This window comes from Halichondria panicea, chromosome 14 (genome assembly GCF_963675165.1).
Source record: "Halichondria panicea chromosome 14, odHalPani1.1, whole genome shotgun sequence".
Taxonomy (NCBI): domain Eukaryota; kingdom Metazoa; phylum Porifera; class Demospongiae; order Suberitida; family Halichondriidae; genus Halichondria; species Halichondria panicea.
In genome coordinates this window covers 530043-553597 of record NC_087390.1, presented here as the reverse complement: position 1 = coordinate 553597, position 23555 = coordinate 530043, and the positions used below count along the sequence as shown (strand labels likewise).

Here is a 23555-nt window from a genome sequence, read left to right as displayed (position 1 = left end):
GAGAGTGGGCGGATAATAGCTGTGTGTGTGTAAAACCACCATCTCATCCACTGCATGCTAATAGTGCTGCACTAGCTATATCAGTGGAGGGTTTATTACCTCCCTATGAGTGTACTCCCTATAATATCAGTGTTGTCTGTAGGTAGCTCCTTCCATTTAGTATTTCCCTAGCTACCGTATAGCGGGGATATTTCGAGGGTATAAATGTTCATGGTTTTCGCTGATCAAGCATCTACCGCGAACATTTATACCAACGTATACCCTAATTATAGCCCACGCTTTTGTCAGACAAATTGGACCCTACACTCGTGTTATAATTATAGTCCGTCTATTACATACCAACTTCACCCCCCCTCCGTTTAATCAATGGTTTGAGGACTCTTTCAGCTGCCATAACCTGCATTCAATTTCAACTATTTTGTGGTTTTTTGACAGCTTAAAAAGAGACCTTTCAAATGGTATCATCAATGTTGAGTACGTACATGTAATTACCAATTGCTTATCGATCACACCACATGTCAACCTCATTTTGTAGGAGGCGTTCGGAGAAGTTGTGCAATACTTGGAGAAAATGCTAAACTGAGTCAACCCAACTCCATCTTCCCCGTTCTGCACAGATTCGTCACAAACTTCAGAGTAACTTTCTTACTATAATTATAATAACGAGTGTTGTGCATTGACATGTAGGATAGATGTTGGCATCTATGCATGTACAGTATACTGCCCTAGGTAACCGTATTTAGTGTTTCTACAGTCATGTTCAGTATGTGGGTGTGGCATACAGTACAGTTTGAATGGTGAATGATATTTTGTCCCTATACAGAAAGCAGACAGTGACAACCTTGCCAAGATAGCCATCAGACAAGCTGTAAGTATATCACAAGAGCGTACATCAATCATTCTGTTAACACATTCTCTCATTCCCCCATTATAGCAACTGTGTGTATTACCTTGCGTGGATGACACTTCCTTATCAGAGGTAAACAACACCCTCTCCTGGTATAAGAATATCTCTGGAATAATAATCACTTGCTGTCTAAATATCAACTGAGAATGTTCTGTCTGTCTATATATTAACTGAGAACCTGCTTGCTTGTGTGTACAGGATGATCAGGGTGTGGACGTACTGCCTCAGATCTACGACGGAGCTATTGAAGAGATCATTTCCGGTCAGTTGATTGGCTACTGTCAGTACTTGTGTGTAACCACTTGTATAGGCTCATTGTTTGAGAATGTGTATAGTTTGGTAGTCTGAAGTTTACTGAGCAGCGTGCACATTTTTTAGGTGTAGATTTGGCCCTGGGTTATTTTGTCTTCTGTAACTACTGAACTATAGTATAGATTTGCATGCATGCTACTACAGACATGACAGTGTACCAATTCTGAATTCATCGGCCGCTCTTGTGCTTGTACTATATACAGGTATGAAGAACACTGCATACAGACCGGCCAACTACAGACGTAACACATTACGTAAGCATGGCAACTCTACGTCGTCCAATCAGGTGGCAGCACCCTCACCACATGATGAACTTCTCAAGTCCCTACAGAGAAGAACTAAAGCTAGAGAGGACAATTACGGTGCCAATAGACCATGGCTGAAATAATCTGTATAGCTAGCTAAAATCATTTCATTCACCGTTATTGTCTTCTGTACATTTTGTGTTTCTTTGCTCAATTCATATAATTATACATGTAATAAAATGTATTGTATGTTCGTTGATGACCCATGCTTTACCGTATTACTATAACAAGTTGGCATATGCGAGAATATAATTATAAGTATGCACATGTACATGTATGACATTGTGAGATTTACTATATATAGTGCAGTTCATATACTTGAAGCAGGGATGAACATTATTATGAAAAGTTTACACAATAGCTAGTCATGCATAACTATAAGGTAAAGATCATTGATGGAACAATTGAAAGAATAGCGTTGCAAAAAACGGGGAGGGTCTTGTATGGTCAAAGGAGGAGGGTCTTGTATGTATGGTCAAGTAAACAAACCACAAGATTCTCTGTTTGGACTCGACTGGCATAAAATTTGCACTAAAGAAGCAACACTAATCTTGGAGCTGGCACAAGTTGGTCTATTCTTGACAGAACTATGAAGATGACATCTCAGAGACATGCCCGTTATTTCTCAAATGATTTGGACGACGATGTTACCCTGGTTTTCCGTAAGCCTAGTTGGCAGCTCAGAGCCAGCCTTGCCTCTGTGTTGATCACCCCTGTCCTCTACCAACTCTACCTCATTATGGTCACCATCAGATACATACTCTTCTTACAAACTTTTTCCTGTAAGTCAGTGAAGCATACTCACCAATAATTGCATAACATTTCTTATCATACATTTTAATTTGGTATAATTATACCGAGCATTTACGAGGCATAGGCCACATAACATATAACTATAATTATGTGTACTTAGAGGAAAGTTACAGCTATAGTCTCGCTGACCCAAACCCTGAAAGAGAGTCTGGCCAATTTCACCGTACAGAGTTGTGTTGACCGTGCCACAAATGTCGTGGCGCTCTAAGTGGTTGATAAGTGTTTGACTGTAGTAAGTTGTGAAACTGCACAGCTGCAGGCTTAGCTTTAATTATATGGTTTCACATCCGTCCTCTAACCACTAACCACTTATCAATGCAAACAGTCACTTAGACAGCTGCACAACACAAGTAGCTCATGTGTAATTTGCTAGACGATATGATATATCGGCTGGTCCATGAGACTAAGTTACAGCTACATGTGTATTTATAGTCAAGAGTAGATAAGAGTAAAAGTGTTAAACTACAGTACGTAACAGAATTTGCCCTGTATTGGTCACCACTTGATAGTCATCAGTATACTAATTAGCAATACTTCCCAGAACAGACCACAGTTTACTCAATTGAATGTTTTGCAGTACCGAACTTTATGTGTAGAAAATATAATATGGACACTACTCCAGCTTTATATTGTAGGTGCTTATGCCAATCTGGGTGTGGCTACTTCGGGGTTTATTGTATCACGTGGCGAATGAAGAAGAAAAGTTAATTGTATGTTTTACTCTTGCATACAGAGGTGGAAGCATTCTTGGTGCACTGCTTACTGGTCAACAGAGATCTAGGAAGCTAGAGAGTGTCACTGTGCTAGTTTGTAGTAGTCTACCGTAGAAACTGAATTATTAGCGCTTACTCGACTATACAGAGCATAATTATTATACGGGGCATAGGCCACAATGTAATTATACTTAAAGGGTCAGTTTTAAATACCATATAGAGGGTGATTTTTGTGGGACAAAATATTTTTGGTTTTCCGTGGTTGAAGGCCTGAATGAATATTTTATCCATGAATGAAGCGACCTTGCCTACCTTTGCAAGTTCAACCACGAAAATATTACCTACGAAATGTCTTAATAATTATTCCTGAACCACAAATATTTTGTCCCCCGAAGATTACCCGCTATACAGTAGGCATTAGTGCATTCTTGGTATTCACGGAGTCATGACCACAATTGTGATGTCACCGCACATGAATATATTTATGTAACTCTACACAGCTCCCCCACGTCCTGTTTGCCCTGTGGTTGACTTGAGTTGGACCGGAGTGTTTCCTTGTGAGCTGGGATGGAGGGGGAGTGCACTGACCGTTCTCATTCTGTCAGCTGTGCTTATCACCTGCTACTCACTCATCACTGCCTGCTTGGTGAGATGGAACCCTCGGAAACAATGGAACTCAACCACATCAGGTAATCAAATGAATATTTACTGCCACAATAATTATAAACGTCACTCGTGTTTTTTAGTTTTTGATACTCAAGAAAAGCCGACCCAGTTCCAAGTGAGAGTTCAGAGCTCTAATCGGCCCCCCACTCTCAGTCTGTATATACTGTTACTGATATTCCGCTTACTGTTACAGTCAGGAGATGTTGAAGCAAACCCTGGACCAACGCTTGGTAAGCAGTCTCTTTGTACAAACTGCTGTCAGTTTTTTATAGAGTATGCTTAAACCATGTGTGTGCCATTCACTTACCATTCACTGGTAATTTTTGTAGGCTCAATTCTTACTCTCGATGATTTGAATTCTGTTTACAAGAACCTGATAAAAGCCGCTGGAAACTGGTTCAACCTGGGACTTGATCTGGGATTAGGTTTTGACACCCTTAATAATATCAGCGATAAACATCGAGATAATCAAATTCGTCTATGTGAAGTGCTGGCTGTTCGCTTGAAGACTGGCCTTCTCACCTATTCTGAAATATGTCAGAGTCTCAGAGCACCAACAGTTGAACGGAATGATGTCGCTGAGGCTATAGAGAAGGCATGTACAGGTATGAATAGTGATGAGGCTAACCTCGACCACACTATAAGCATTTCTATGGATAGACTTAGGTATGTGAACGCATGGGTATATACGTAGTTGACCACATCAGGTATACTACTATAATTATGTACTTTTGTATATAATTATATAGTATCCAATTACTTACGTTCAGTTGACGATACTTCACCTGGGCCATCTAAAACAAATACGTCTACAATGAATCCTGAACCAACCAGTGAGTGAATCACCTTAATTAGCTAATCGGTAGTTTGTATTGATGGAAGTTGTATATGAATGGATAGTTTACCAGCCTAGTCAGGAATGTAACTGATGGAGTACTATTGTACTTCAGTCCATTGTGTAGCAAACAATAATATTACTTACTTTCAGATGACGATACTCCACCTGGGCCATTTATGAGGCAAGCATTGTCCACAACAACTCCTGGACCAACCAGTGAGTTAGCTAATCGGTAGTTTGTGTGAGTGGTGATAGATAGAATAAAAGACATGCACCTTTGAAAGATTGCTATACATTGTTTATGTACTGGGATGGAAGCACAGCTTTATTTGGAGTGGTACTGTATTTATTTAGTTTGGAGGGCTTGCAATTATTTCTTATATTACTTGATAAAATTAATATGGAACCACGGGCATTGATCTTAATAGCTTCGGTCACCATTGCCCATTATCATAATTAGTTACCATAATTTCTACAATTGTTACTATAGTGTACGTAGTTCAGCAAGTAGACTTAGTGTACCTACCGTATATAGCTATATAGCGAGTAATATTCGTTGGTGCAAATTCGTATGAAATACTCATTATTTTTAATATTAATTTTCGTGTTTTAAATATTCGTACAGCTCAGGATAGTAACGCTGAATCTATTGCGGTAGAATAGTTTGGAGGGTCAATTATTGAATGTTTTGTTTCCATTTGTGTTTTGGTTTATCATTTATTTATATGTGCCTACCGTATTATAGCACAACGCTGTACCAAACCTGCATTATTATTTGTGATACATGACATAATAATAATATATAATTATACTGACTCTGTGAAAGATAATATTGTTCATTAGGTGGTGCTGGATTCACAGAAAGCTTGGGAAATTCAATGCTAGATACGGTGATAAAAGATGAAGATCTGATTCATTTGGCTGCTTATTTTGATAGTGCTACACTTCTTGCTGCCGCAATATCACTAAACCCTCATGAAAACGGTGATGTAACGCGAGCAAAAGCCAGTGAGGGCACACAAATTGCAGTACATCTATGCTTGAAGTACTGGAAGAGAAGGAAACCCAAAGAAGCGACATTTCAAGCACTTCTAACTATTGTCCGCAGTCTGGGAAAAGAGGACACAGCCACCAGCATTGAAAAATACTCAAAAACAGTATTTTACCATGCAAACAATTACTTACTTTCAGATGACCATACTTCGCTTGGGCCATCTCAGAAGCAAAAATTGTCTACAACGACTCGTGAACCAACCAGTGAGTGAATTGCCTTACATAATAATTATTATTAGTTTGTGTGTACAGTGATGGATAAAAGACACATATCTGTACGCTTTATCATGTAAGAAAGTTTGGGGGATAGTTCCTATTTAGAGAGGTATGTGTATCCACACTTTATACGTTTATAATTACTTTATTGAAGGGCCTTAACTTTGCTTCATGATGATTCTATTATTATAGAATCCAAATCCGATATTCGTTCCATCATTCAACCAGATGAAGCAATAGGAATTTATCGAGCATACTTAACTAGTATTTACGATACAAGATCCCTCCCTGCTGATGACAAATATCCTCTCCAGTGTGTTAAAGACTTTGTTAAGCTAGAATGTGCGGATGTAAGTAAACATTTATCAAGAAAGGAAATGGAAAAGTCTTGGTCACTAATAGTTCAAGGCAAGCTGCATAGATTTCCTAGAGAGAGAATTACAATGGACCAGATAGCTTCCAAAGTAGAGGGCAAGTTCTCTAAGCTAATTGTAATTAAAGGGGCTCCTGGAGGAGGTAAGACGACTTTGTCATGGGAACTGTGCAGACAATGGGCTAATGGTAAGGTTTGGACAGATTACTCCCTCGTTGTATTGCTCCGACTTCGAGATAAGAATGTTCAGGAAGCTGTAGAATTAGTTGATCTATTTCAATGTGAAAATATTGATGCTTCTGAAAATGTTGTTGCTACTACTACCATACAAAATCATCATGGGCACGGTATTCTTTTCATTTTGGAAGGCCTAGATGAGTTACCACCATTCCTTAGACAAAAAGATTCTATTTTTATGAAACTAATAACCGGAGACCTTCTTTCTAGTTGTACTGTTCTTGTTACTACTAGACCCTGGGCGGCATGTGATCTACCTGCTACTCAGTGTAGTTCAAGAATTGATCAATTCATTGAAATCTTGGGATTTTCTTCAGAAAAAATTCTTGAGTATATTGATCTAATGATTAAAGATGGGGCTCCACCAGAACTACGTGAATACATTGACTCTAATCCACGTATCTCTAGTGCAATGTATAACCCTCTTCATGCCAGAATTGTAGTTGAAGTTTACAGAGAATGCCACGACGAAAGCAATAGCATCTTTCCTAACACAACAACTGAACTATACACTGCATACTCTCAAGTTTTGATTATAAGATATTTGCATGACAAACCAGAGAGTGATTGGAGTGGTGAGCTGAGTGAGTTACCTTCGTCACTTCAGGTACATTTTGATAAGCTCTGCCAAATTGCGTACAATGGAATAACGAAAGAAAAACAACAGTTGGTTTTCTTCAAAGAAGATATTGCTGATGCTAGCACTACACTTGGATTCATGAACAGTGTATATCCTTTATATAAATCCATAATGAAAAGAAACAGTTCTCCATCTTACAATTTCCTTCATCTAACACTTCAAGAGTTCCTCGCTGCATTTTACGTCTGGAAAAATAACACCCCACACGAGCAATTTATTTTGTTTGAAACGAAGGCTAATGATGGATCATACAAGATGATTTTATTGTTTTTAGCTGGATTGACTAAACTGAATGACCCATGGACACAGTGTGTACTTCCAACTCCGAATTACTTGTACTACTATGAGGAAGGATCATCAAAAGCCGAGAGAATGTGTGAATTCTCAAGTGATCAAATTCTGTGGATCTATGAAAGCCAAAATGTGCAAGCCATGAAGGACTTGTATTGTAATGTGCTGTATGAACCACCGCTAAATGATGAGGATGATATTGATCAGTTTGCACTTGGTTATGTTGTAGCGTCTGCTCATTTCAAAGTAACTCTAATGGACATGTTCGAGTTTAATGACAATGTGTATAATGTGGATAGATCAATGATATTAGCAGGAATCAACAAAGTTTTGCCTTCTTTTACTCTAAGTGTAAGCCATCTGAAAATGTCTACCACATTCAAGATTCCATCTGCTTGGCATACACTCACTGATAGGATACTACCAGAATTAGAAAGAGTCACTATCAGTAATATTATTGACAATGAATTTGTTGGGCCTGAGGTTCCATGTGTATTAAAAATATTTGACACTATACAGCTATCTCCAAACTTAAGTGTTGTAGAGCTAGATTTTGGCATCTCAAGAGACACTGTGATACGAATACTTGATATTTTGAAGCCAAAACACTGCTTGAAAGTTTTGAAATGTGCTCAAGTATCGCCAGTTGATGAAGAGTTGTTGTCTGACTTCATTGCACATTCTAGTATTGAAATGTTGGTGATACATTTGGTACAAGATCCTATTGCTGTACAAGCAATTTCTATTATTGACTTACCCATCACAGATGCTTATAATTGGTGTATTTCAATTGGATTGAACGTGACTGAGTTAAAAAGGAACAACACGAAAATCTTACCACATTTACTGTTTGAACATTCGTTTACCGATAACGAAGCAAAAAGAATATTTTCAACAGACAATGAGGTTTTTTCAGAGTCTAGTATCAGAAACTTAATTTCAATATTAAGCCACTGGAAACTAAGCTTACAATATCTGCGATGCTCTTCCCGTGTTAACTTGACCCCCGCACAATCTGAGCAGCTTTTTAGTACTCTACTCAATTGTCCGATACTTAAAGAACTCGATATCCAAAGTGAAATGGGCCAATTTGAATATTTCTGTACCCCCCAGCACTTGCAATCACTAACTTTGTTATGTCTTGATAATGCCTGTGAAGTTTTACGTTCTCTCAAAGACAATCGATTACATTCCATTAAAAGCCTTGAACTTACATGTAACCTTGACTGCGATTTTGATGAAGCTATTGGTGAGTGTCTACAGACTGACACATCTCTAGAGGAATTGACACTGTGTTATAGGAATTTCAAAAGTAGCCCGAGTCATTTAATGCAGGGACTGCAAGTTAACACAAGTCTAACTAAGCTAACTATTTCACCTATTATTATGAGTTATGGTGAACCGCTTGATTATTTAGGACTGGCCCAAATGTTTCAACTTAATACAACTCTACAATTTATTGAACTACATTGGGTTGATACGTCGTTGCCAATGGAGCTACTACCCGCCTTGGAAGCATTGGGAGAAAACAATACAGTTAAACACCTAATACTCCGTCTGTACGTTTCAGATTTTATACCGTACACTGATACCACTGAAGAGGCTGAAGCTGTCGGTAATGTGTTAGCCAAGAACAAGACTCTAGAGGTGTTTCACCTCAATGCTGAGATCACCGACTACTCCCAAATTGTCAGGGGGCTGTTGGAAAACAAAACACTGAAAGAATTCGGAACTTCTAGGAATACAAAAAAGAACATTGTCACATGTCCCGAGTACGTTGATGTCAGACGAAGAATTGTGTTTATTTGGTAGTATGTATGCATGACTCCTGTTTTATGTTATGGTCTAGTTTGTATACTAAATCTGATAAGTCTTCCCAATCGGTGGCTATCTTTCTTATACATGTACAGTATATTTTTGTGTACCATTGGGCAGAGAGTATAAACTCTATACAATAATTATACACTCCATAATTATTTATGTCTCTAATAGCAATTGTTTTTGATCGTTTCGTTGATTTGGTAATTAAAATCTTCTCTTCAAACAACATATTAAATGACATGACTATAATTATAAATTTCATTTTTATCCTTATACTTGAAGCATGATCATTTCCAGACAACATAATTATAATAGGCTATTGCATGTTCACAAAGTTCTGGATGAGGTTGAGTGCTCTCTCCGGCTGGTCAAACGGGAGAATGTGCCCACCCCCTCTCACGACCACCTGCATAAACTTGTTCACTGTCCTCACATACCCGGCAACATCATCTCCTATCTGTGAAGGGAGAAATGTGTGTGTGGGAGTTAGGGTTAGGGTTAACCCGAACATAACAAAATTAGAAACCTTTAATGTGTGTGTGTGTGTGGGGGGGAGGGGTGAGAACAAGAATATGTGTGTGTGTGTGTGTGGGGGGAGGGGTGAGAACAAGAATATGTGTGTGAGTGGGGGGGTGAGAACAAGAATATGTGGGTGTGTGTGGGGTGGGGGTGAGAACAAGAAATGTGTGTGTGTGTGGGGGGAGGGGTGAGAACAAGAATATGTGTGTGAGTGGGGGGGTGAGAACAAGAATATGTGGGTGTGTGTGGGGTGGGGGTGAGAACAAGAAATGTGTGTGTGTGTGGGGGGGGGTGAGAACAAGAAATGTGTGTGTGTGTGGGTAGCCTCGAGACCAGCCGTTCGTTATCTGAAAGAACGCCTGGTCAAGTTCCAATGTAGCACTCGTTCTATGGTCCAGGAATTTCTTGGACAGGTAATTGCCCACAAAGGTCCGCACAAGGTGTATTACCCATGAATATCATTATGATGCTATAAAACGCTGACTCAGCTAGAGTGAGTGCTACATTGGAACTTGACCAGGCGTTCTTTCAGATAACGAACGGCTGGTCTCGAGGCTATGTGTGTGGGGGGGAGGGGTGAGAACAAGAAATTTGTGTGTGTGTGGGGAGGGAGGTGATACAAGAAATTTATCTGTGGGGGGGGGTGAGAACAAGAAATTTATCTGTGGGGGGGGGTGAGAACAGGAAATGTGTGTATGTGTGGGGAGGGAGGGGAGAACAAGAAATGTGTGTGCGTGTAGGGGGGGGGGTGAGAACAAGAAATTTGTGTGTGTGTGGGGAGGGAGGTGAGAACAAGAAATTTGTGTGTGTGTGGGGGGGGAGAACAAGAAATGTGTGTGTGTGTGGGGGGGGGGTAAGAACAAGAAATGTGTGTGTGTGTGGGGAGGGGGGTAAGAACATATACAAAACTAGCAACCTTTAATCTGTCCACCTCAGCGTGATAGCCATAGCTGAGACTGCCGACGTGAATGGTTCGTCTGATGTCAGTGGTGTTGATGAAGGGAACGTAGTAGTTAAAATCAGGGGAGGCTGGACGAATAAGAAATATTGAATGTGAAGAACTGTCTTAAATAATCAATTTGTATGACCAAAATGTCAGCAATTTCCCTCTACAGTTCTTATACTGTAACTAAATTAAATGCAGTGAAACTTTTCTATTGTGGTCAGCCTATAATCAGGCACCCTTTACAATACAGCCAGGTTAACAAGCTTCAGAGTCTCCATAGCATGTGTTTGAGCCAGACTACCTCTTTATTATAGCCACTGTTGGTCTGCCCTTGCAAGGGGTGACAGCTATAGATTGGTTTCCTTACACAAGTATACACACAGGGAGAAACCAATCACCCCAGGGCATGACATTTCAACAACACCCTACAATACTTAAGTCAGTGTTTCCCCCAGTGTACAGTTCAAACAGGGTGGCAGGCTAGACTATGGCTTGGGGGAGGGGCAGCATGTATTACTGCTAATCTTTCTTTGCCATGCACACAGCTTCTCAATGTCCTCTAACACAGTACATGACCACAATAGAGATAATTGTATAGTCCAGGACTTCCCCAAATTCAATCCATACACACAACTTAACTTGTACAGATTCCCAAATTCAATCAGCTACTCAAACAAGAGCCCTTTAACCAAACACTGGTTAAGTATGTACCAACATAAGGTAAATAATACAGTAGAATGTTCAGTACACTACGTATAGGTAAAAAGAGTATATACCACTCCAAACAGGACTGTATACTTCTATCCAACACTTTCTGACATACTCTATCAACATACGTGTACCTAGCGAGGTCCTGAGAATGTTGTAGTAGGTGGTGGATCCAGTGATGTTGTACAAGTACGTAGGATACGGTATCAGATCTCCGTTGAGCAGAGCATCAAAAATCTGCAACAGTCGGCACAAACATGTTATACCTACTTTGAGAATGTGAAATGGATTTTGGACGCTGAGCTTCTGTGAATTGGCCACCGAATAAACCGTAACAGCTGCGTTGAGTAATAGCTTAGACAAGCACACAGCTGGCTACAATGTTCACTAACTGCTAGGTACTGAACCCTGGTGGACGAAAGGGGGTACGTGATGCACATACATTGTAGTTAGTCAGTGGCTTCAGTAGTTGGTTCCTGTACAGGTACTGAGTACTAGAGTTGCCTCTGTGACTAGAGTTCTGATGCTGTGTATAATGTGTGTACCTTGAAGCCATCGTAAAACCGTTCAGCTTTGATGTACTGCTCAGCCGTGTTGGTCCTTGAATAAATGTAAGTGGCTTGGTTCTCGTCAGCCATTCCAAACTGGAACACAAGGTCAGCGTATGCTGTGTGTGTGTGTGTGTGTGTGTGTGTGTGTGTGTGTGCGTGCGTGCGTGTGTGTGTGTGTGTGTGCATGTGTGTGTGTGTGTGTGGGTGGGTGTCTTATCTGTATAAATGTAGGTTGCTTGGTTGAGGTGATTTTATGATAATAAACCTCAGGAATTGTCTAGAGGTTTTGTGGTGGTGATGGGAGTGTTGGGAATGGGGAACAGGCATTAAATAGATGTGGTGTGTGTGTATGTGTGAGGGGTAGCAGCAGAAATAAGAATTGCTTTTTTATCTCTCAAATATGAAAGGTATCTTTCTAAGCTTTCAGAAAATCAGAAATTGGATACCCGGAATTCAAGTTATGGCAGATGAAAGAGTCCCCGAACCATTGAACAAACGGAGGGGGGTTGTAGTTAAACATACATGTATCTTTCAACAGCCATAACTCTTCAGTACTGGTGATCCAATGTCAACATTTTTATGATTTTCTGAAAGCGTACAAAGAGACTGATCAAATTATGTGTTTAAATCGTTGGGGCCGTAATTTGTCATTTTTCGCCTTTGGACCATGGGCTATTGTCCATGGTATTGCCAAATTGGCAAATGCTATTATCGCTTGAATAATTATAAACTTTGATGACACCCTTTGAAAGGTCTCTGTCTAAGCTTTCAAGAAATCATAAAGGCGTTGAAATTGGATTCAAGTTATGGCAGCTGAAGAGTCCCCACCATTGGGAAGCTATTACACTTTGGTGCCCTTATAGTGACTTTTGCTACAGCAGATTTTGTCTATAATTATAAGCAAGCAACTCCATTAACCTGGGCTGTAATAATTATAGAGGGTGTCCTAGTGGTTAGTGTACACACATAATACACTTGACTCTGCCTGAGTGTCCTACTAATAACCTGATGGCCTTGAGTTGGATGTTGTTACTGATCCTCTCCAGTACTGCCTCCCCAGACACAGTGTCTATGATGAGCACACACTCTTTAGTGACAGGCTTCTTGGGTCCTCTGAACTGGGCCACATCATCAATCCACTCAGCCTGTGTGGAAGTGGAGGGGGGCAGAATGTAGTTATAGTCAAACCTGTCTATTGTAGTCACCCTCTATAATACAGCCACTCAACATCTCCATAGCATATAATTGTGTGTTTGGACCTGACTGTGTTAGGAGGCCACCTCTCTATTGGCAAACATGCCTCACAATAAAATAGCTGATTGGAGAGCTCATAATTGTAACTACACAACTACATGTACTTGCTTATTAAGTTTGCTCCCTAGAAACCTACTAATAGATCTAGCTCAGTTGCTGTGAGATAGCAAATAGTGTATGATATGATGCTGGGCTAGTTGTACAGTACCCCAGTGTACCACCACGGTGACTGCTCACTTCCCTAGATACAACCTCAGGGTATGGAGGAAGTGATTGTAGCTAAGCTACAGTTATCCCCTCACCTGTACTACTGGTAGTCGTACGTTCACTTCATCATCAGCCACTCGCAGTTTACCAGGCTTTGTGGGATCCACTGACAGAGGCTTCAAGTCATCTGATACAGTGGCCATCAATGTCAGTCACTAAATGATTCGGTAAAATTAGGCTGAAAAAAATACATGTATTTATATTAAGACTAAGGGGGTGGAGACACGCCACTACAGTCTTCCTATCATACTGGTTTATATAATCCTTCACTGAAGGAGATGAACTCTATGTATGCATGGCGATATTTTAGTATGGTGTAAATCGGAGAAACTCTGACTCACATTTGATGGTGTAATAGGCATTCTCCCTGGGGAAGGTGAAGCTTTTGCTCAGTTTTATTCGGTATTCCTGACCCAGTTTCACTGGGAGCTGTTCAGTAGAAGCAACTTCAGCCATAAAACAAGACTGCACGTACTTGATGCCAAATTGTCATATACGGTAAAGATCGTTGATAAAACAATTGAAAGAATAGCGTTGCAAAAATCGTGGAGGGTCTTGTATGCCAGTATGGTCAAAGAGGAGGGTCTTGTACGTATGGTCATAGATTGAAGAGTTAGAGGGATAGGAAACGGTTTGTATCTCGAGTAACATCCGCGCTACGGTGCGGTTTAATCGAGGCCATCACAACAATGTCTATTTCTACACTCAGTGCATAATAAACTACAAGTAACTGTGCTTAGTCCGTGCAACTCACTTATATTTCAAGGTCTATACCTATTGTAGTAGTCATAACCAGCACGCTTACACGTTACATGTTCCAATAGCTCTAAAACAGCCTTGGGAACATATAACTTTATTGGAAAGTCTCTTTTTACTGGGTGTGGTCAGTCATTAGCAAGTACTACACGTGGCTCATGGACTAGGCGTGTTTTAAGTTGCTGAAAGAGATTATGTCTCGAGGAAACACAGCTTTGGGAGTTACCCGGCAAAAGTGTGCTTAATAGCCTCGTTCATAGGGAGTAGCGCGGATAATTTTCGAGGCTCCACTGCAGATTCAATGTAAAATCATCACGTGCACCACTCCGTTTCCTATCCCTCTCTCTTCAATCTATGGTATGGTCAAGTATTAAAAAACAAGGCACAAGATTCTCTGTTTTCTGACTTGTAGTCTAGTGTTAATTGTTGTGAAAATGCATTGTGTACTAAATCTGATACTTTATTAGGGTAAAGATCATTAATGAAACATTGGTAAGATCACAATTATTGGCTAGATGGGCGTATCAGTCCAATCCAACAGCAACGCCCAACTACTGCCATGTGGTAAAAGATACACCCTCCATGCATGAAGATAGCCTAATTTCATGATGCCTGCTCCTCTTCCACGATGTTTCTTTGACATAGCTATCAATGGAGTGGCAAGTAAGTTATGGATGTGTTGGTTTGGCTGTATAATCAAGCTGTACTAGATCTAGTAGACATTTTAATATGCTGTATTAATGTAGACTGTCGTAAAAAGTATTTCTTCCTCTCTTGTTCAGCTGGGCGGGTTGTGTTTGAGTTATATAGTAATGTGGTTCCCAAGAGAACGGAGAACTTCCGGTGTCTGTGTACGGGTGAGAGGGGGGAGGGGCAAGAGCACGTTCAAGCCATTACACTACAAGGGCACACCCATACCGTATAGTGAAGGGCTTCATTGTACAAGGAGGAGACTTCAGCTGCGGTCAGTATGGACATTGTATCATGTCATTTGTGATACAATTCTGTACCTAAGTGTGAAAAAATACGATGCTTAAATATCTTTTAGTCGCAAGTTAATTACGTGTACACACAAGGGTACTGCACATCTTCACTAGTTTCCCCGAAGACAATTGGACAATCTTTGTGTTTCACACCTCTCCACACACCTCACACACACATACCCACCCCCCACACCCCACACAGGTGGTGGAATGGGTGGGGAGTCCATCTATGGTGGCATGTTCAAGGATGAGGTGTTCCAGCACAAACACGAGAAACCATTCCTCCTCTCAATGGCCAACAAGGGACCAATCACCAACGGATCTCAGTTCTTCATGTGAGAGAGTGGGCGGATAATAGCTGTGTGTGTGTGAGACCACCATCTCATCCACTGCATGCTAATAGTGCTGCACTAGCTATATCAGTGGAGGGTTTATTACCTCCCTATGAGTGTACTATCAGTGTTGTCTGTAGGTAGTTCCTTCCATTCAGTATTTCCCTAGCTACCGTATAGCGGGGATATTTCGAGGGTATAAATGTTCATGGTTTTCGCTGATCAAGCATCTACCGCGAACATTTATACCAACGTATACCCTAATTATAGCCCACGCTTTTGTCAGACAAATTGGACCCTACACTCGTGTTATAATTATAGTCCGTCTATTACATACCAACTTCATCCCCCCTCCGTTTAATCAATGGTTTGAGGACTCTTTCAGCTGCCATAACGTGCATTCAATTTCAACTATTTTGGGGGTTTTTGACAGCTTAAAAAGAGACCTTTCAAATGGTATCATCAATGTTGAGTACGTACATGTAATTACCAATTGCTTATCGATCACACCACATGTAAACCTCATTTTGTAGGAGGCGTTCGGAGAAGTTGTGCAATACTTTGGAGAAAATGCTAAACTGAGTCAACCCAACTCCATCTTCCCCGTTCTGCACAGATTCGTCACAAACTTCAGAGTAACTTTCTTACTATAATTATAATAACGAGTGTTGTGCATTGACATGTAGGATAGATGTTGGCATATCATGAGATCAGTCTAGTATACTGCCCTAGGTAACCAGCAGTTGACCCTACAACTATTGCTGATACCATCAATCACCTTTAGTGGTCTGTGGTGGTTTCCTGTTTGATATGCTTGAGGGGAGATGAGGGCTACTGATTACCTACAAACAACATGTTCACCTTTGTTTATACATTGTCCAAAGAAATTGTTTCAAACCTTTGTCAAATGTTGGTTCCTCTTTCCCGTATGTATTTGTATTTTAGTGTTTCTAAGTACAGTCATGTACAGTGTGTGGGTGTGGTATACAGTACAGTTTGAATGGTGAACTCTCATTCCTCCATTATAGCAACTGTGTGTATTACCTTGCGTGGATGACACTTCCTTATCACAAATTAGTTATGAAAACACCCCCTCCCCACACACACACACACACCTACTCACACACCCACCCCCTCGACACGCACACTGCCCACACACACCATCCCCTCCACACACACACACACACACACAGGACTGCTATAGCTGTGATTGAGCTCCTAGCAGCCGTGTGTCTGGTAAAGGGTGGTCACATCAAGATAATGGAATCAGTGGACAACTTCAAGAAGGAAAACAACAAACAGTATCGGTTTGAGAAGCTAGTCCATTATTTCATGGAGCCCACAGCAAGTGCTGAATTCCAAGTGGCTTGTATGACCTTCATCAACGTGTTTGTGCATTCTGCTGAGGACATGAACTTCAGGGTGCACCTGCAACACGAGTTCACTCTGCTCGGACTTGACGACTTTATTGAGGTGAGGTCTGCTGCTGTTTACATACGTCCATTTTCTGGTTGTGTACTCAATTTTATGACAGGCTTTGAGCTCTAACTAGTAGCTACGCTGCGTCATAGTGTGTTTAACCACACATCTTCTTTAGTAGTCGATATGTATAGTTTGTGTGCATGTATGACTTACCCTCGTAAGCATTTTCTTTTTCTCTGTTATTGCTATTATTATGCCCCCCTCCCCATGCACACACACACACACGCCCACACTCACCCACACGCCCACACTCACCTACACACACTCCCACACACACACACAGAGACTCAAGTCCTCATCGTCGGTAGCTCCGAATCTCCTCTCGCAGATCTCAGCCTATCAGGGAAACTTCTTCCACGTGGAGAGTCTGATAGAGGATTCAAAGACAAAGGCGGACGCTCTGTCCTCTGTGGAACAAACCAAGTCTCAAATGGCGGAGGTATGTACAGTATATGGTGTCGATGTTAGGATACTAAGAATGGCAGACAGTGCATGCAATGTGTGTATGGGAGAGAAAACAGTAGAGTAACCATTTTCAAAATAAAAAGATGCGTTTGTAGCCCCTTTAAATACTATCTAATGATGTGTTTAGATCAGGGACTGCTTTCAGAATGAAAATGTTGTTTTCGCGAAGAATAAACTATTATTATAATTTATCACCTAAAGTTGTGATTTTCCTAAATGGGGCTGTTTACTATCAAACTTTGAGTGCTCATAACACGAGTTAAAGCAATTGTGCATTTCATGTTTATTGTGTACAGTGTAGCTGTAGTTACATCAATACATACGAGGATGATCATGCTACGTGTGTTTTATATTATGATGACCCCTTACCAAATCATGCCCTGAGGCTATGCGACTGTGTTTATTACACCCTTGTATGTACATGTATGATGACACGCCCACATTGTCTCGTTAGCTCCAAGAGAAACATGAGGCTGCAGAGTTCCAGTCACTCAAGAGAATTGGTGAGAATCATGTCTAGCTAGTATAAATACTTTATGGGTTTGAGAACTCTAGATGATCTTTTATAAGATTGAGAGAACAGACCAACAAAAAAATACTTGCTCTGAGATTCTGCATATATAAATCATCTTGTTGACTACTTTTCTCCATTGCCCTCTCCCTCCTAGCTGACCTGGAGAAGAAGTTATCAGATTTGAACAAAACTGTCAAGGAGGCACAAACTGGAACATTACCTGTACGTTGACTGTTGAAGCATCTGTAGGTCATGCATGTACACACTGTAGCACATATATAAATATGAAATTAGACAGATGTATGGTTGGTTTTGTACAAATGCAGTAAATTGTTATAATCATGTATGTTATTTTCTTCCACAGCCTTCGTCAGATGCCCCTCCCCCTCCTGGAGCACCCCCTCCTCCCCCACTCCCCGGAGGTGCCCCACCCCCTCCTGGACTGCCGGGTGCCCCCCCCCACCACCCCCTCCACCAGGGGGGCCGGGAGCACCACCACTTCCACCCCTGGGAGGAAAATTCGGAAGTAAGTCAACACTTATCATTATCAGTTGCTTTTTGAAGGAGCCAACTTTTTTCTGAAGAAGAAATTTTTATTGTCTAATTAAGTTACTAGCTGTATCTTAAGTTTCAGCTCAGAATTTGTTCAGTTATCAGAATCCTACTGTACTCATCGTACATATAGTTATACATGTAGCTGTAGAGCTTATACTTCACACTGTATGTACTTGTCCCTCTCTCTCCCGCTGTCCCCAGTCCGCGGGGGTAAGAGGAAGATTGAGATCAAGTATCAACTGCCCCTACTCAACTGGTCCAGTATCCCAGCTACCCAGATCGCAGGCACTGTCTTTACTGAAATGGACGATGAGAAAATCATCAAACTGATTGATTTTACCGGTGAGGGGTGGTCATGTGATTAGAGTGTGAAAATTTTGTCATTTGTACGTCTTTTAATATTTCATATATGTCTTCACGTATTGCAGTATGTACTTGTTTATAACTATCGAGCGATCCAGTACTTTGTTTATTTTTCGAAAACAATGGAGACCGAAACTCCAAGATCGGTATCACATAGCTCTACTGTTCAATTGGTTTTTTTCTCTCACTCAGAGTTTGAGGAGACCTTCAAGCTGAACACACCCGCTAATAATGAGCCTGACGGAGAGGGAGTCAAGCCAAAGCCCACCCCCCGCAAGAAGACGGTGCAGAAGGAAGGGCTACTGGACACCAACAGATCTCAGAACGTTGCCATTGCACGGAGGAAGATTACGTGTTCTTCAGAGGAGCTCAAAGATGTCATCACACAGTAAGTATGGTTAGCTACAGTAGCAGGGGATCTGAAAACAAATTAATGTGGAGTTTACAATTGATACACAAGCAGAGGAGGTCCGACAGGCGCGGTGCAGCTCAAGTAATTAGCCTCTGATTACTCTCAGCAAAAACATACGACGTGGGAGGATAATTATTATTCAATCAAAGGCTAATTGCTTGAGCTGCACCACGCCTGTCGTACCTCCTCTGATATACAAGTACTGTACATGCGTTGTTATTTTGTTTACTACTGTGCGTGACTGATTATAATTATACACACCACACCCACCCTTTGATGTTCTTGTTGGCCCCTCCCCCAGGATGGACTTGGAACGTCTGCCAGTGGATTTGGTGGAGATCCTAAACAAAGTGACTCCCAACGAAGACGAGGTTAAGAAGTTTGGTCAGTTCCAGAAAGACAAGAAAGACCCGAAGACCCTGCCAGACAATGACCGGTTCGTGTTTGAGGTGAGAGAAGCAATCTTAAGTCTATTTGCATTGAGTTTGGCCCCGGAAGTTATGTGGTCAATTATGGCTTCATTTATGCTTTATGTGGTGGACAAGTATGCCTGGGACTTCTACATGGAAAATGCTAACTTTTAACTACAGCGTATAGATAGAAGCGCTTTTTAACAAGGAATCCAATGGTATATGAAACTTTGAATTTCAGTAAAGTATGAAAAAGTTATGACAACTTTATGAAGGTCAAACTCAACACAAATAGACTTTAGCTTGCTGTAGGTGATGGGTAGCTACGTATAGGCTGCATTTTGAAATTACTAGAGTTATCTCTTTAAATAGAGTTCAATGGTCAAATTCCAACGATTTTATTTTTTTGAAAGCTAGCTCTTTCAGATGATATGCTCAAATCACATATTTGCAGCAGGCCATTAATTTTCATTTTCATGACGGCCCTTGGTAGTTACTTATCCTATTCCCTCATTGTGCAGTTATACAGAGTGGAGAGGTTACAAGCACGACTGAATGTGATGATCTTCATGGGCAACTTTGAGGAGGACATTGGTATTCTAATCCCTGTGAGTTGAGCATAATAATTATACATGTGTTAGTAGTACTTGTGCGGCTTCCCCTGCCTTGTGTATTGCCTAACAACTATTGTAGCGGTGGAACCCACAAGGAATATCTTTAGAAAACAAGTTTTTGCCCCATTGAATGAGGTGTTAGGTAGTTTGTTCTGGCCTGACTACTACTCTAAACCTCCTCACAAATGAATAACTTCTCCATACATAGTTACAGTACTGCCTGTGCATTATCTCCTCACAGCAAATTGATGCAGTGATAGCAGCCTCTAAATCTGTGACTTCTTCAGACCACTTTAAGAAAGTCTTGGAGGTGAGCAAACTGCTATCTGTGTGTCTTGTTGAACTTAGACATTCACTTTCACTTTAGTGGCCCCCGTACTTGCTTGTTACAGCATCATAGAAAGCATGGGGGCTCCGGGGGAGGCTAGAGTCCCCCTATACTGTTCAATACCTTTCAGACTACATTCTACTGCCTTTCCTCCTGTTGTGCCAACAATAATCAGTGTGACTCTACGTACATGCATGTACATGTACATGTTTGTAGCAATATTCTATTAATAATGTGTAGCTTGCTTTCTGCTCTCATTTGGTTGTGGTTTACTCTTGCTATGTATCTTATTGCGCAGATAATTCTAGCGTTTGGCAACTACATGAACAGCAGTAAGAGGGGCGGAGTGTACGGGTTCAAGGTGGCCTCTCTGGACATGGTGAGCTGGCCACACAAACTGATTCACTCTAACAGACAATAAATTATGACTGTTTGTGGATGGATTAACTTTTTCTCAAGCATACACATGTACAGCAAACCATATAGGACACGAGCATGATTATATACTGTATGGCGCGAAATTTTCGAGGTACTTACATTTCGTGGAATGGCCTCTAAAAGCATTTGGTTGCATATTTGTGGGATATCTGCTTACCGGAGCCACGCTTTTAATCTTTGCACATCTAATTTTCATGAATACACGAAAACAACGAGAATAAAGCCTCTCAAAAGCTCCGCGTTATACGGTGTATGAGTACATGTGTAGGTGTGACCTCCTCTCTCTCTACCCATGCAGCTGCGTGATTCCAAGGCCCCTAGTGACCACACGGTAACACTGATGCACTACGTAGCAGGAGTGATACGAGACAAGTTCCCCTTGCTGTTAGGATTTGTCCATGAGCTCACCTACCTGGATAAGGCTGCACCTGGTGAGAAAATGGTGTCTATCATCAGCTTCTTGTTTCATTAGCTCTATAAACAGCCTTGGAATTATATGTACTTTGAATCACTGTCTCTCTGGCTAATATTATTTTACAATAGACATGCTCTGTAAACGTTGATGTTTATCAACCCCTCCACACACCACACCCCACACACCTCACACCCACACACCACACACCTCACACACCCACACACACAGTCTCTCTGGACCTACTCATGGCCGACTTCCGTCAGATCAGTAAGGGCATAAAGGAAGCGACTGGAGAGCTCATCAACAATAAACAGAACACTCCCCTCAAGACCTTCTGTCTGGAGGCAGAGCCTAAGGTCACCAAGCTGGAGAAAGGATTGGAGACTGCCAAGGTCAGCTCAGCTTTAAGATTTTATTATACATCGTTATTACGTACATGTAATTACCAATTGCTTATCGATCACACCACATGTAAACCTCATTTTGTAGGAGGCGTTCGGAGAAGTTGTGCAATACTTTGGAGAAAATGCTAAACTGAGTCAACCCAACTCCATCTTCCCCGTTCTGCACAGATTCGTCACAAACTTCAGAGTAACTTTCTTACTATAATTATAATAACGAGTGTTGTGCATTGACATGTAGGATAGATGTTGGCATGTCATGAGATCAGTCTTTCTAGTATGCTGCCCTAGGTAACCAGCAGTTGACCCTACAACTATTGCTGATACCATCAATCACCTTTAGTGGTCTGTGGTGGTTTCCTGTTTGATATGCTTCAGGGGAGATGAGGGCTACTGATTATCTACAAACAACATGTTCACCTTTGTTTATACATTGTCCAAAGAAATTGTTTCAAACCTTTGTCAAATGTTGGTTCCTCTTTCCCGTATGTATTTGTATTTTAGTGTTTCTAAGTGCAGTCATGTACAGTGTGTGGGTGTGGTATACAGTACAGTTTTAATGGTGAATGATATTTTGTCTCTATACAGAAAGCAGACAGTGAAAACCTTGCCAAGTTAGCCATCAGACAAGCTGTAAGTATATCACAAGAGCGTACATCAATCATTCTGTTAACACATTCTCTCATTCCTCCATTATAGCAACTGTGTGTATTACCTTGCGTGGATGACACTTCCTTATCAGAGGTAAACAACACCCTCTCCTGGTATAAGAATATCTCTTGAATAATAATCACTTGCTGTCTAAATATCAACTGAGAATGTTCTGTCTGTCTATATATTAACTGAGAACCTGCTTGCTTGTGTGTACAGGATGATCAGGGTGTGGACGTACTGCCTCAGATCTACGACGGAGCTATTGAAGAGATCATTTCCGGTTAGTTGATTGGCTACTGTCAGTACTTGTGTGTAACCACTTGTCTAGGCTCATTATTTGAGACTGTATATAGTTTGGTAGTCTGAAGTTTACTGAGCAGCGTGCACATTTTTTAGGTGTAGATTTGGCCCTGGGTTATTTTATCTTCTGTAACTACTGAACTATAGTATAGATTTGCATGCTTGCTACTACATACATGACAGTGTACCAATTCTGAATTCATCGGCCGCTCTTGTGCTTGTACTATATACAGGTATGAAGAACACTGCATACAGACCGGCCAACTACAGACGTAACACATTACGTAAGCATGGCAACTCTACGTCGTCCAATCAGGTGGCAGCACCCTCACCACATGATGAACTTCTCAAGTCCCTACAGAGAAGAACTAAAGCTAGAGAGGACAATTACGGTGCCAATAGACCATGGCTGAAATAATCTGTATAGCTAGCTAAAATCATTTCATTCACCGTTATATTGTCTTCTGTACATTTTGTGTTTCTTTGCTCAATTCATATAATTATACATGTAATAAAATGTATTGTATGTTCGTTGATGACCCATGCTTTACCGTATTACTATAACAAGTTGGCATATGCGAGAATGTAATTATAAGTATGCACATGTACATGTATGACATTGTGAGATTTACTATATATAGTGCAGTTCATATACTTGAAGCAGGGATGAACATTATTATGAACAGTTTACACAATAGCTAGT

General features: G+C 40.9%; 2 protein-coding genes and 1 pseudogene across 14 annotated transcripts in view; 2 read left to right on the top strand and 1 right to left on the bottom strand.

Annotated features, from left to right (window-relative positions):
- Positions 1 to 5: 5 nt before the first annotated feature.
- On the top strand, positions 6 to 23436 carry LOC135347261 (formin-like protein 2). 5 transcript variants are annotated; one of them, XM_064545161.1, is made up of 17 exons: positions 27 to 636; positions 824 to 868; positions 16695 to 16974; positions 17267 to 17422; positions 17903 to 17951; positions 18117 to 18184; positions 18327 to 18488; positions 20224 to 20310; positions 20558 to 20626; positions 20943 to 21023; positions 21381 to 21513; positions 21726 to 21889; positions 21987 to 22088; positions 22487 to 22531; positions 22598 to 22642; positions 22769 to 22832; positions 23086 to 23436. In XM_064545161.1, the coding sequence occupies exons 3-17, from the start codon at positions 16762 to 16764 to the stop codon at positions 23268 to 23270; spliced, it is 1623 nt and encodes a 540-aa protein (XP_064401231.1). In that variant the 5' UTR covers positions 27 to 636; positions 824 to 868; positions 16695 to 16761; the 3' UTR covers positions 23271 to 23436. The 5 variants fall into 5 exon arrangements, with proteins under 5 accessions (XP_064401234.1, XP_064401231.1, XP_064401233.1 ...); XM_064545163.1 differs by lacking the exons at positions 17903 to 17951; positions 18117 to 18184 and having other exon boundaries at positions 28 to 636; XM_064545165.1 differs by lacking the exons at positions 27 to 636; positions 824 to 868; positions 16695 to 16974; ... (1 more) ...; positions 17903 to 17951; positions 18117 to 18184 and adding exons at positions 18719 to 18859; positions 19073 to 19268; positions 19594 to 19741 and having other exon boundaries at positions 18353 to 18488.
- LOC135347271 (probable serine carboxypeptidase CPVL) overlaps positions 9430 to 23555 on the bottom strand; it is a 42799-nt gene continuing 28673 nt past the window's right edge. For 2 of the 9 annotated variants that reach the window (XM_064545187.1, XM_064545184.1), the window contains exons 2-7: positions 13466 to 13608; positions 12915 to 13054; positions 11904 to 12025; positions 11493 to 11595; positions 10621 to 10733; positions 9430 to 9642 (exon numbers count right to left, since the gene is read on the bottom strand). In XM_064545187.1, the coding sequence (XP_064401257.1) occupies positions 9502 to 9642; positions 10621 to 10733; positions 11493 to 11595; positions 11904 to 11996 (450 nt within the window). In that variant the 5' untranslated portion in view covers positions 11997 to 12025; positions 12915 to 13054; positions 13466 to 13608 and the 3' untranslated portion in view covers positions 9430 to 9501. Of the gene's footprint in view, positions 9643 to 10620; positions 10734 to 11492; positions 11596 to 11903; positions 12026 to 12914; positions 13055 to 13465; positions 13609 to 13771; positions 13905 to 14184; positions 14468 to 23555 lie in introns of those variants that run through there. The other 7 variants (XM_064545185.1, XM_064545181.1, XM_064545189.1 and 4 more) reach the window with 5 other exon arrangements.
- LOC135347278 (uncharacterized) lies at positions 14541 to 15508 on the top strand (annotated as a pseudogene).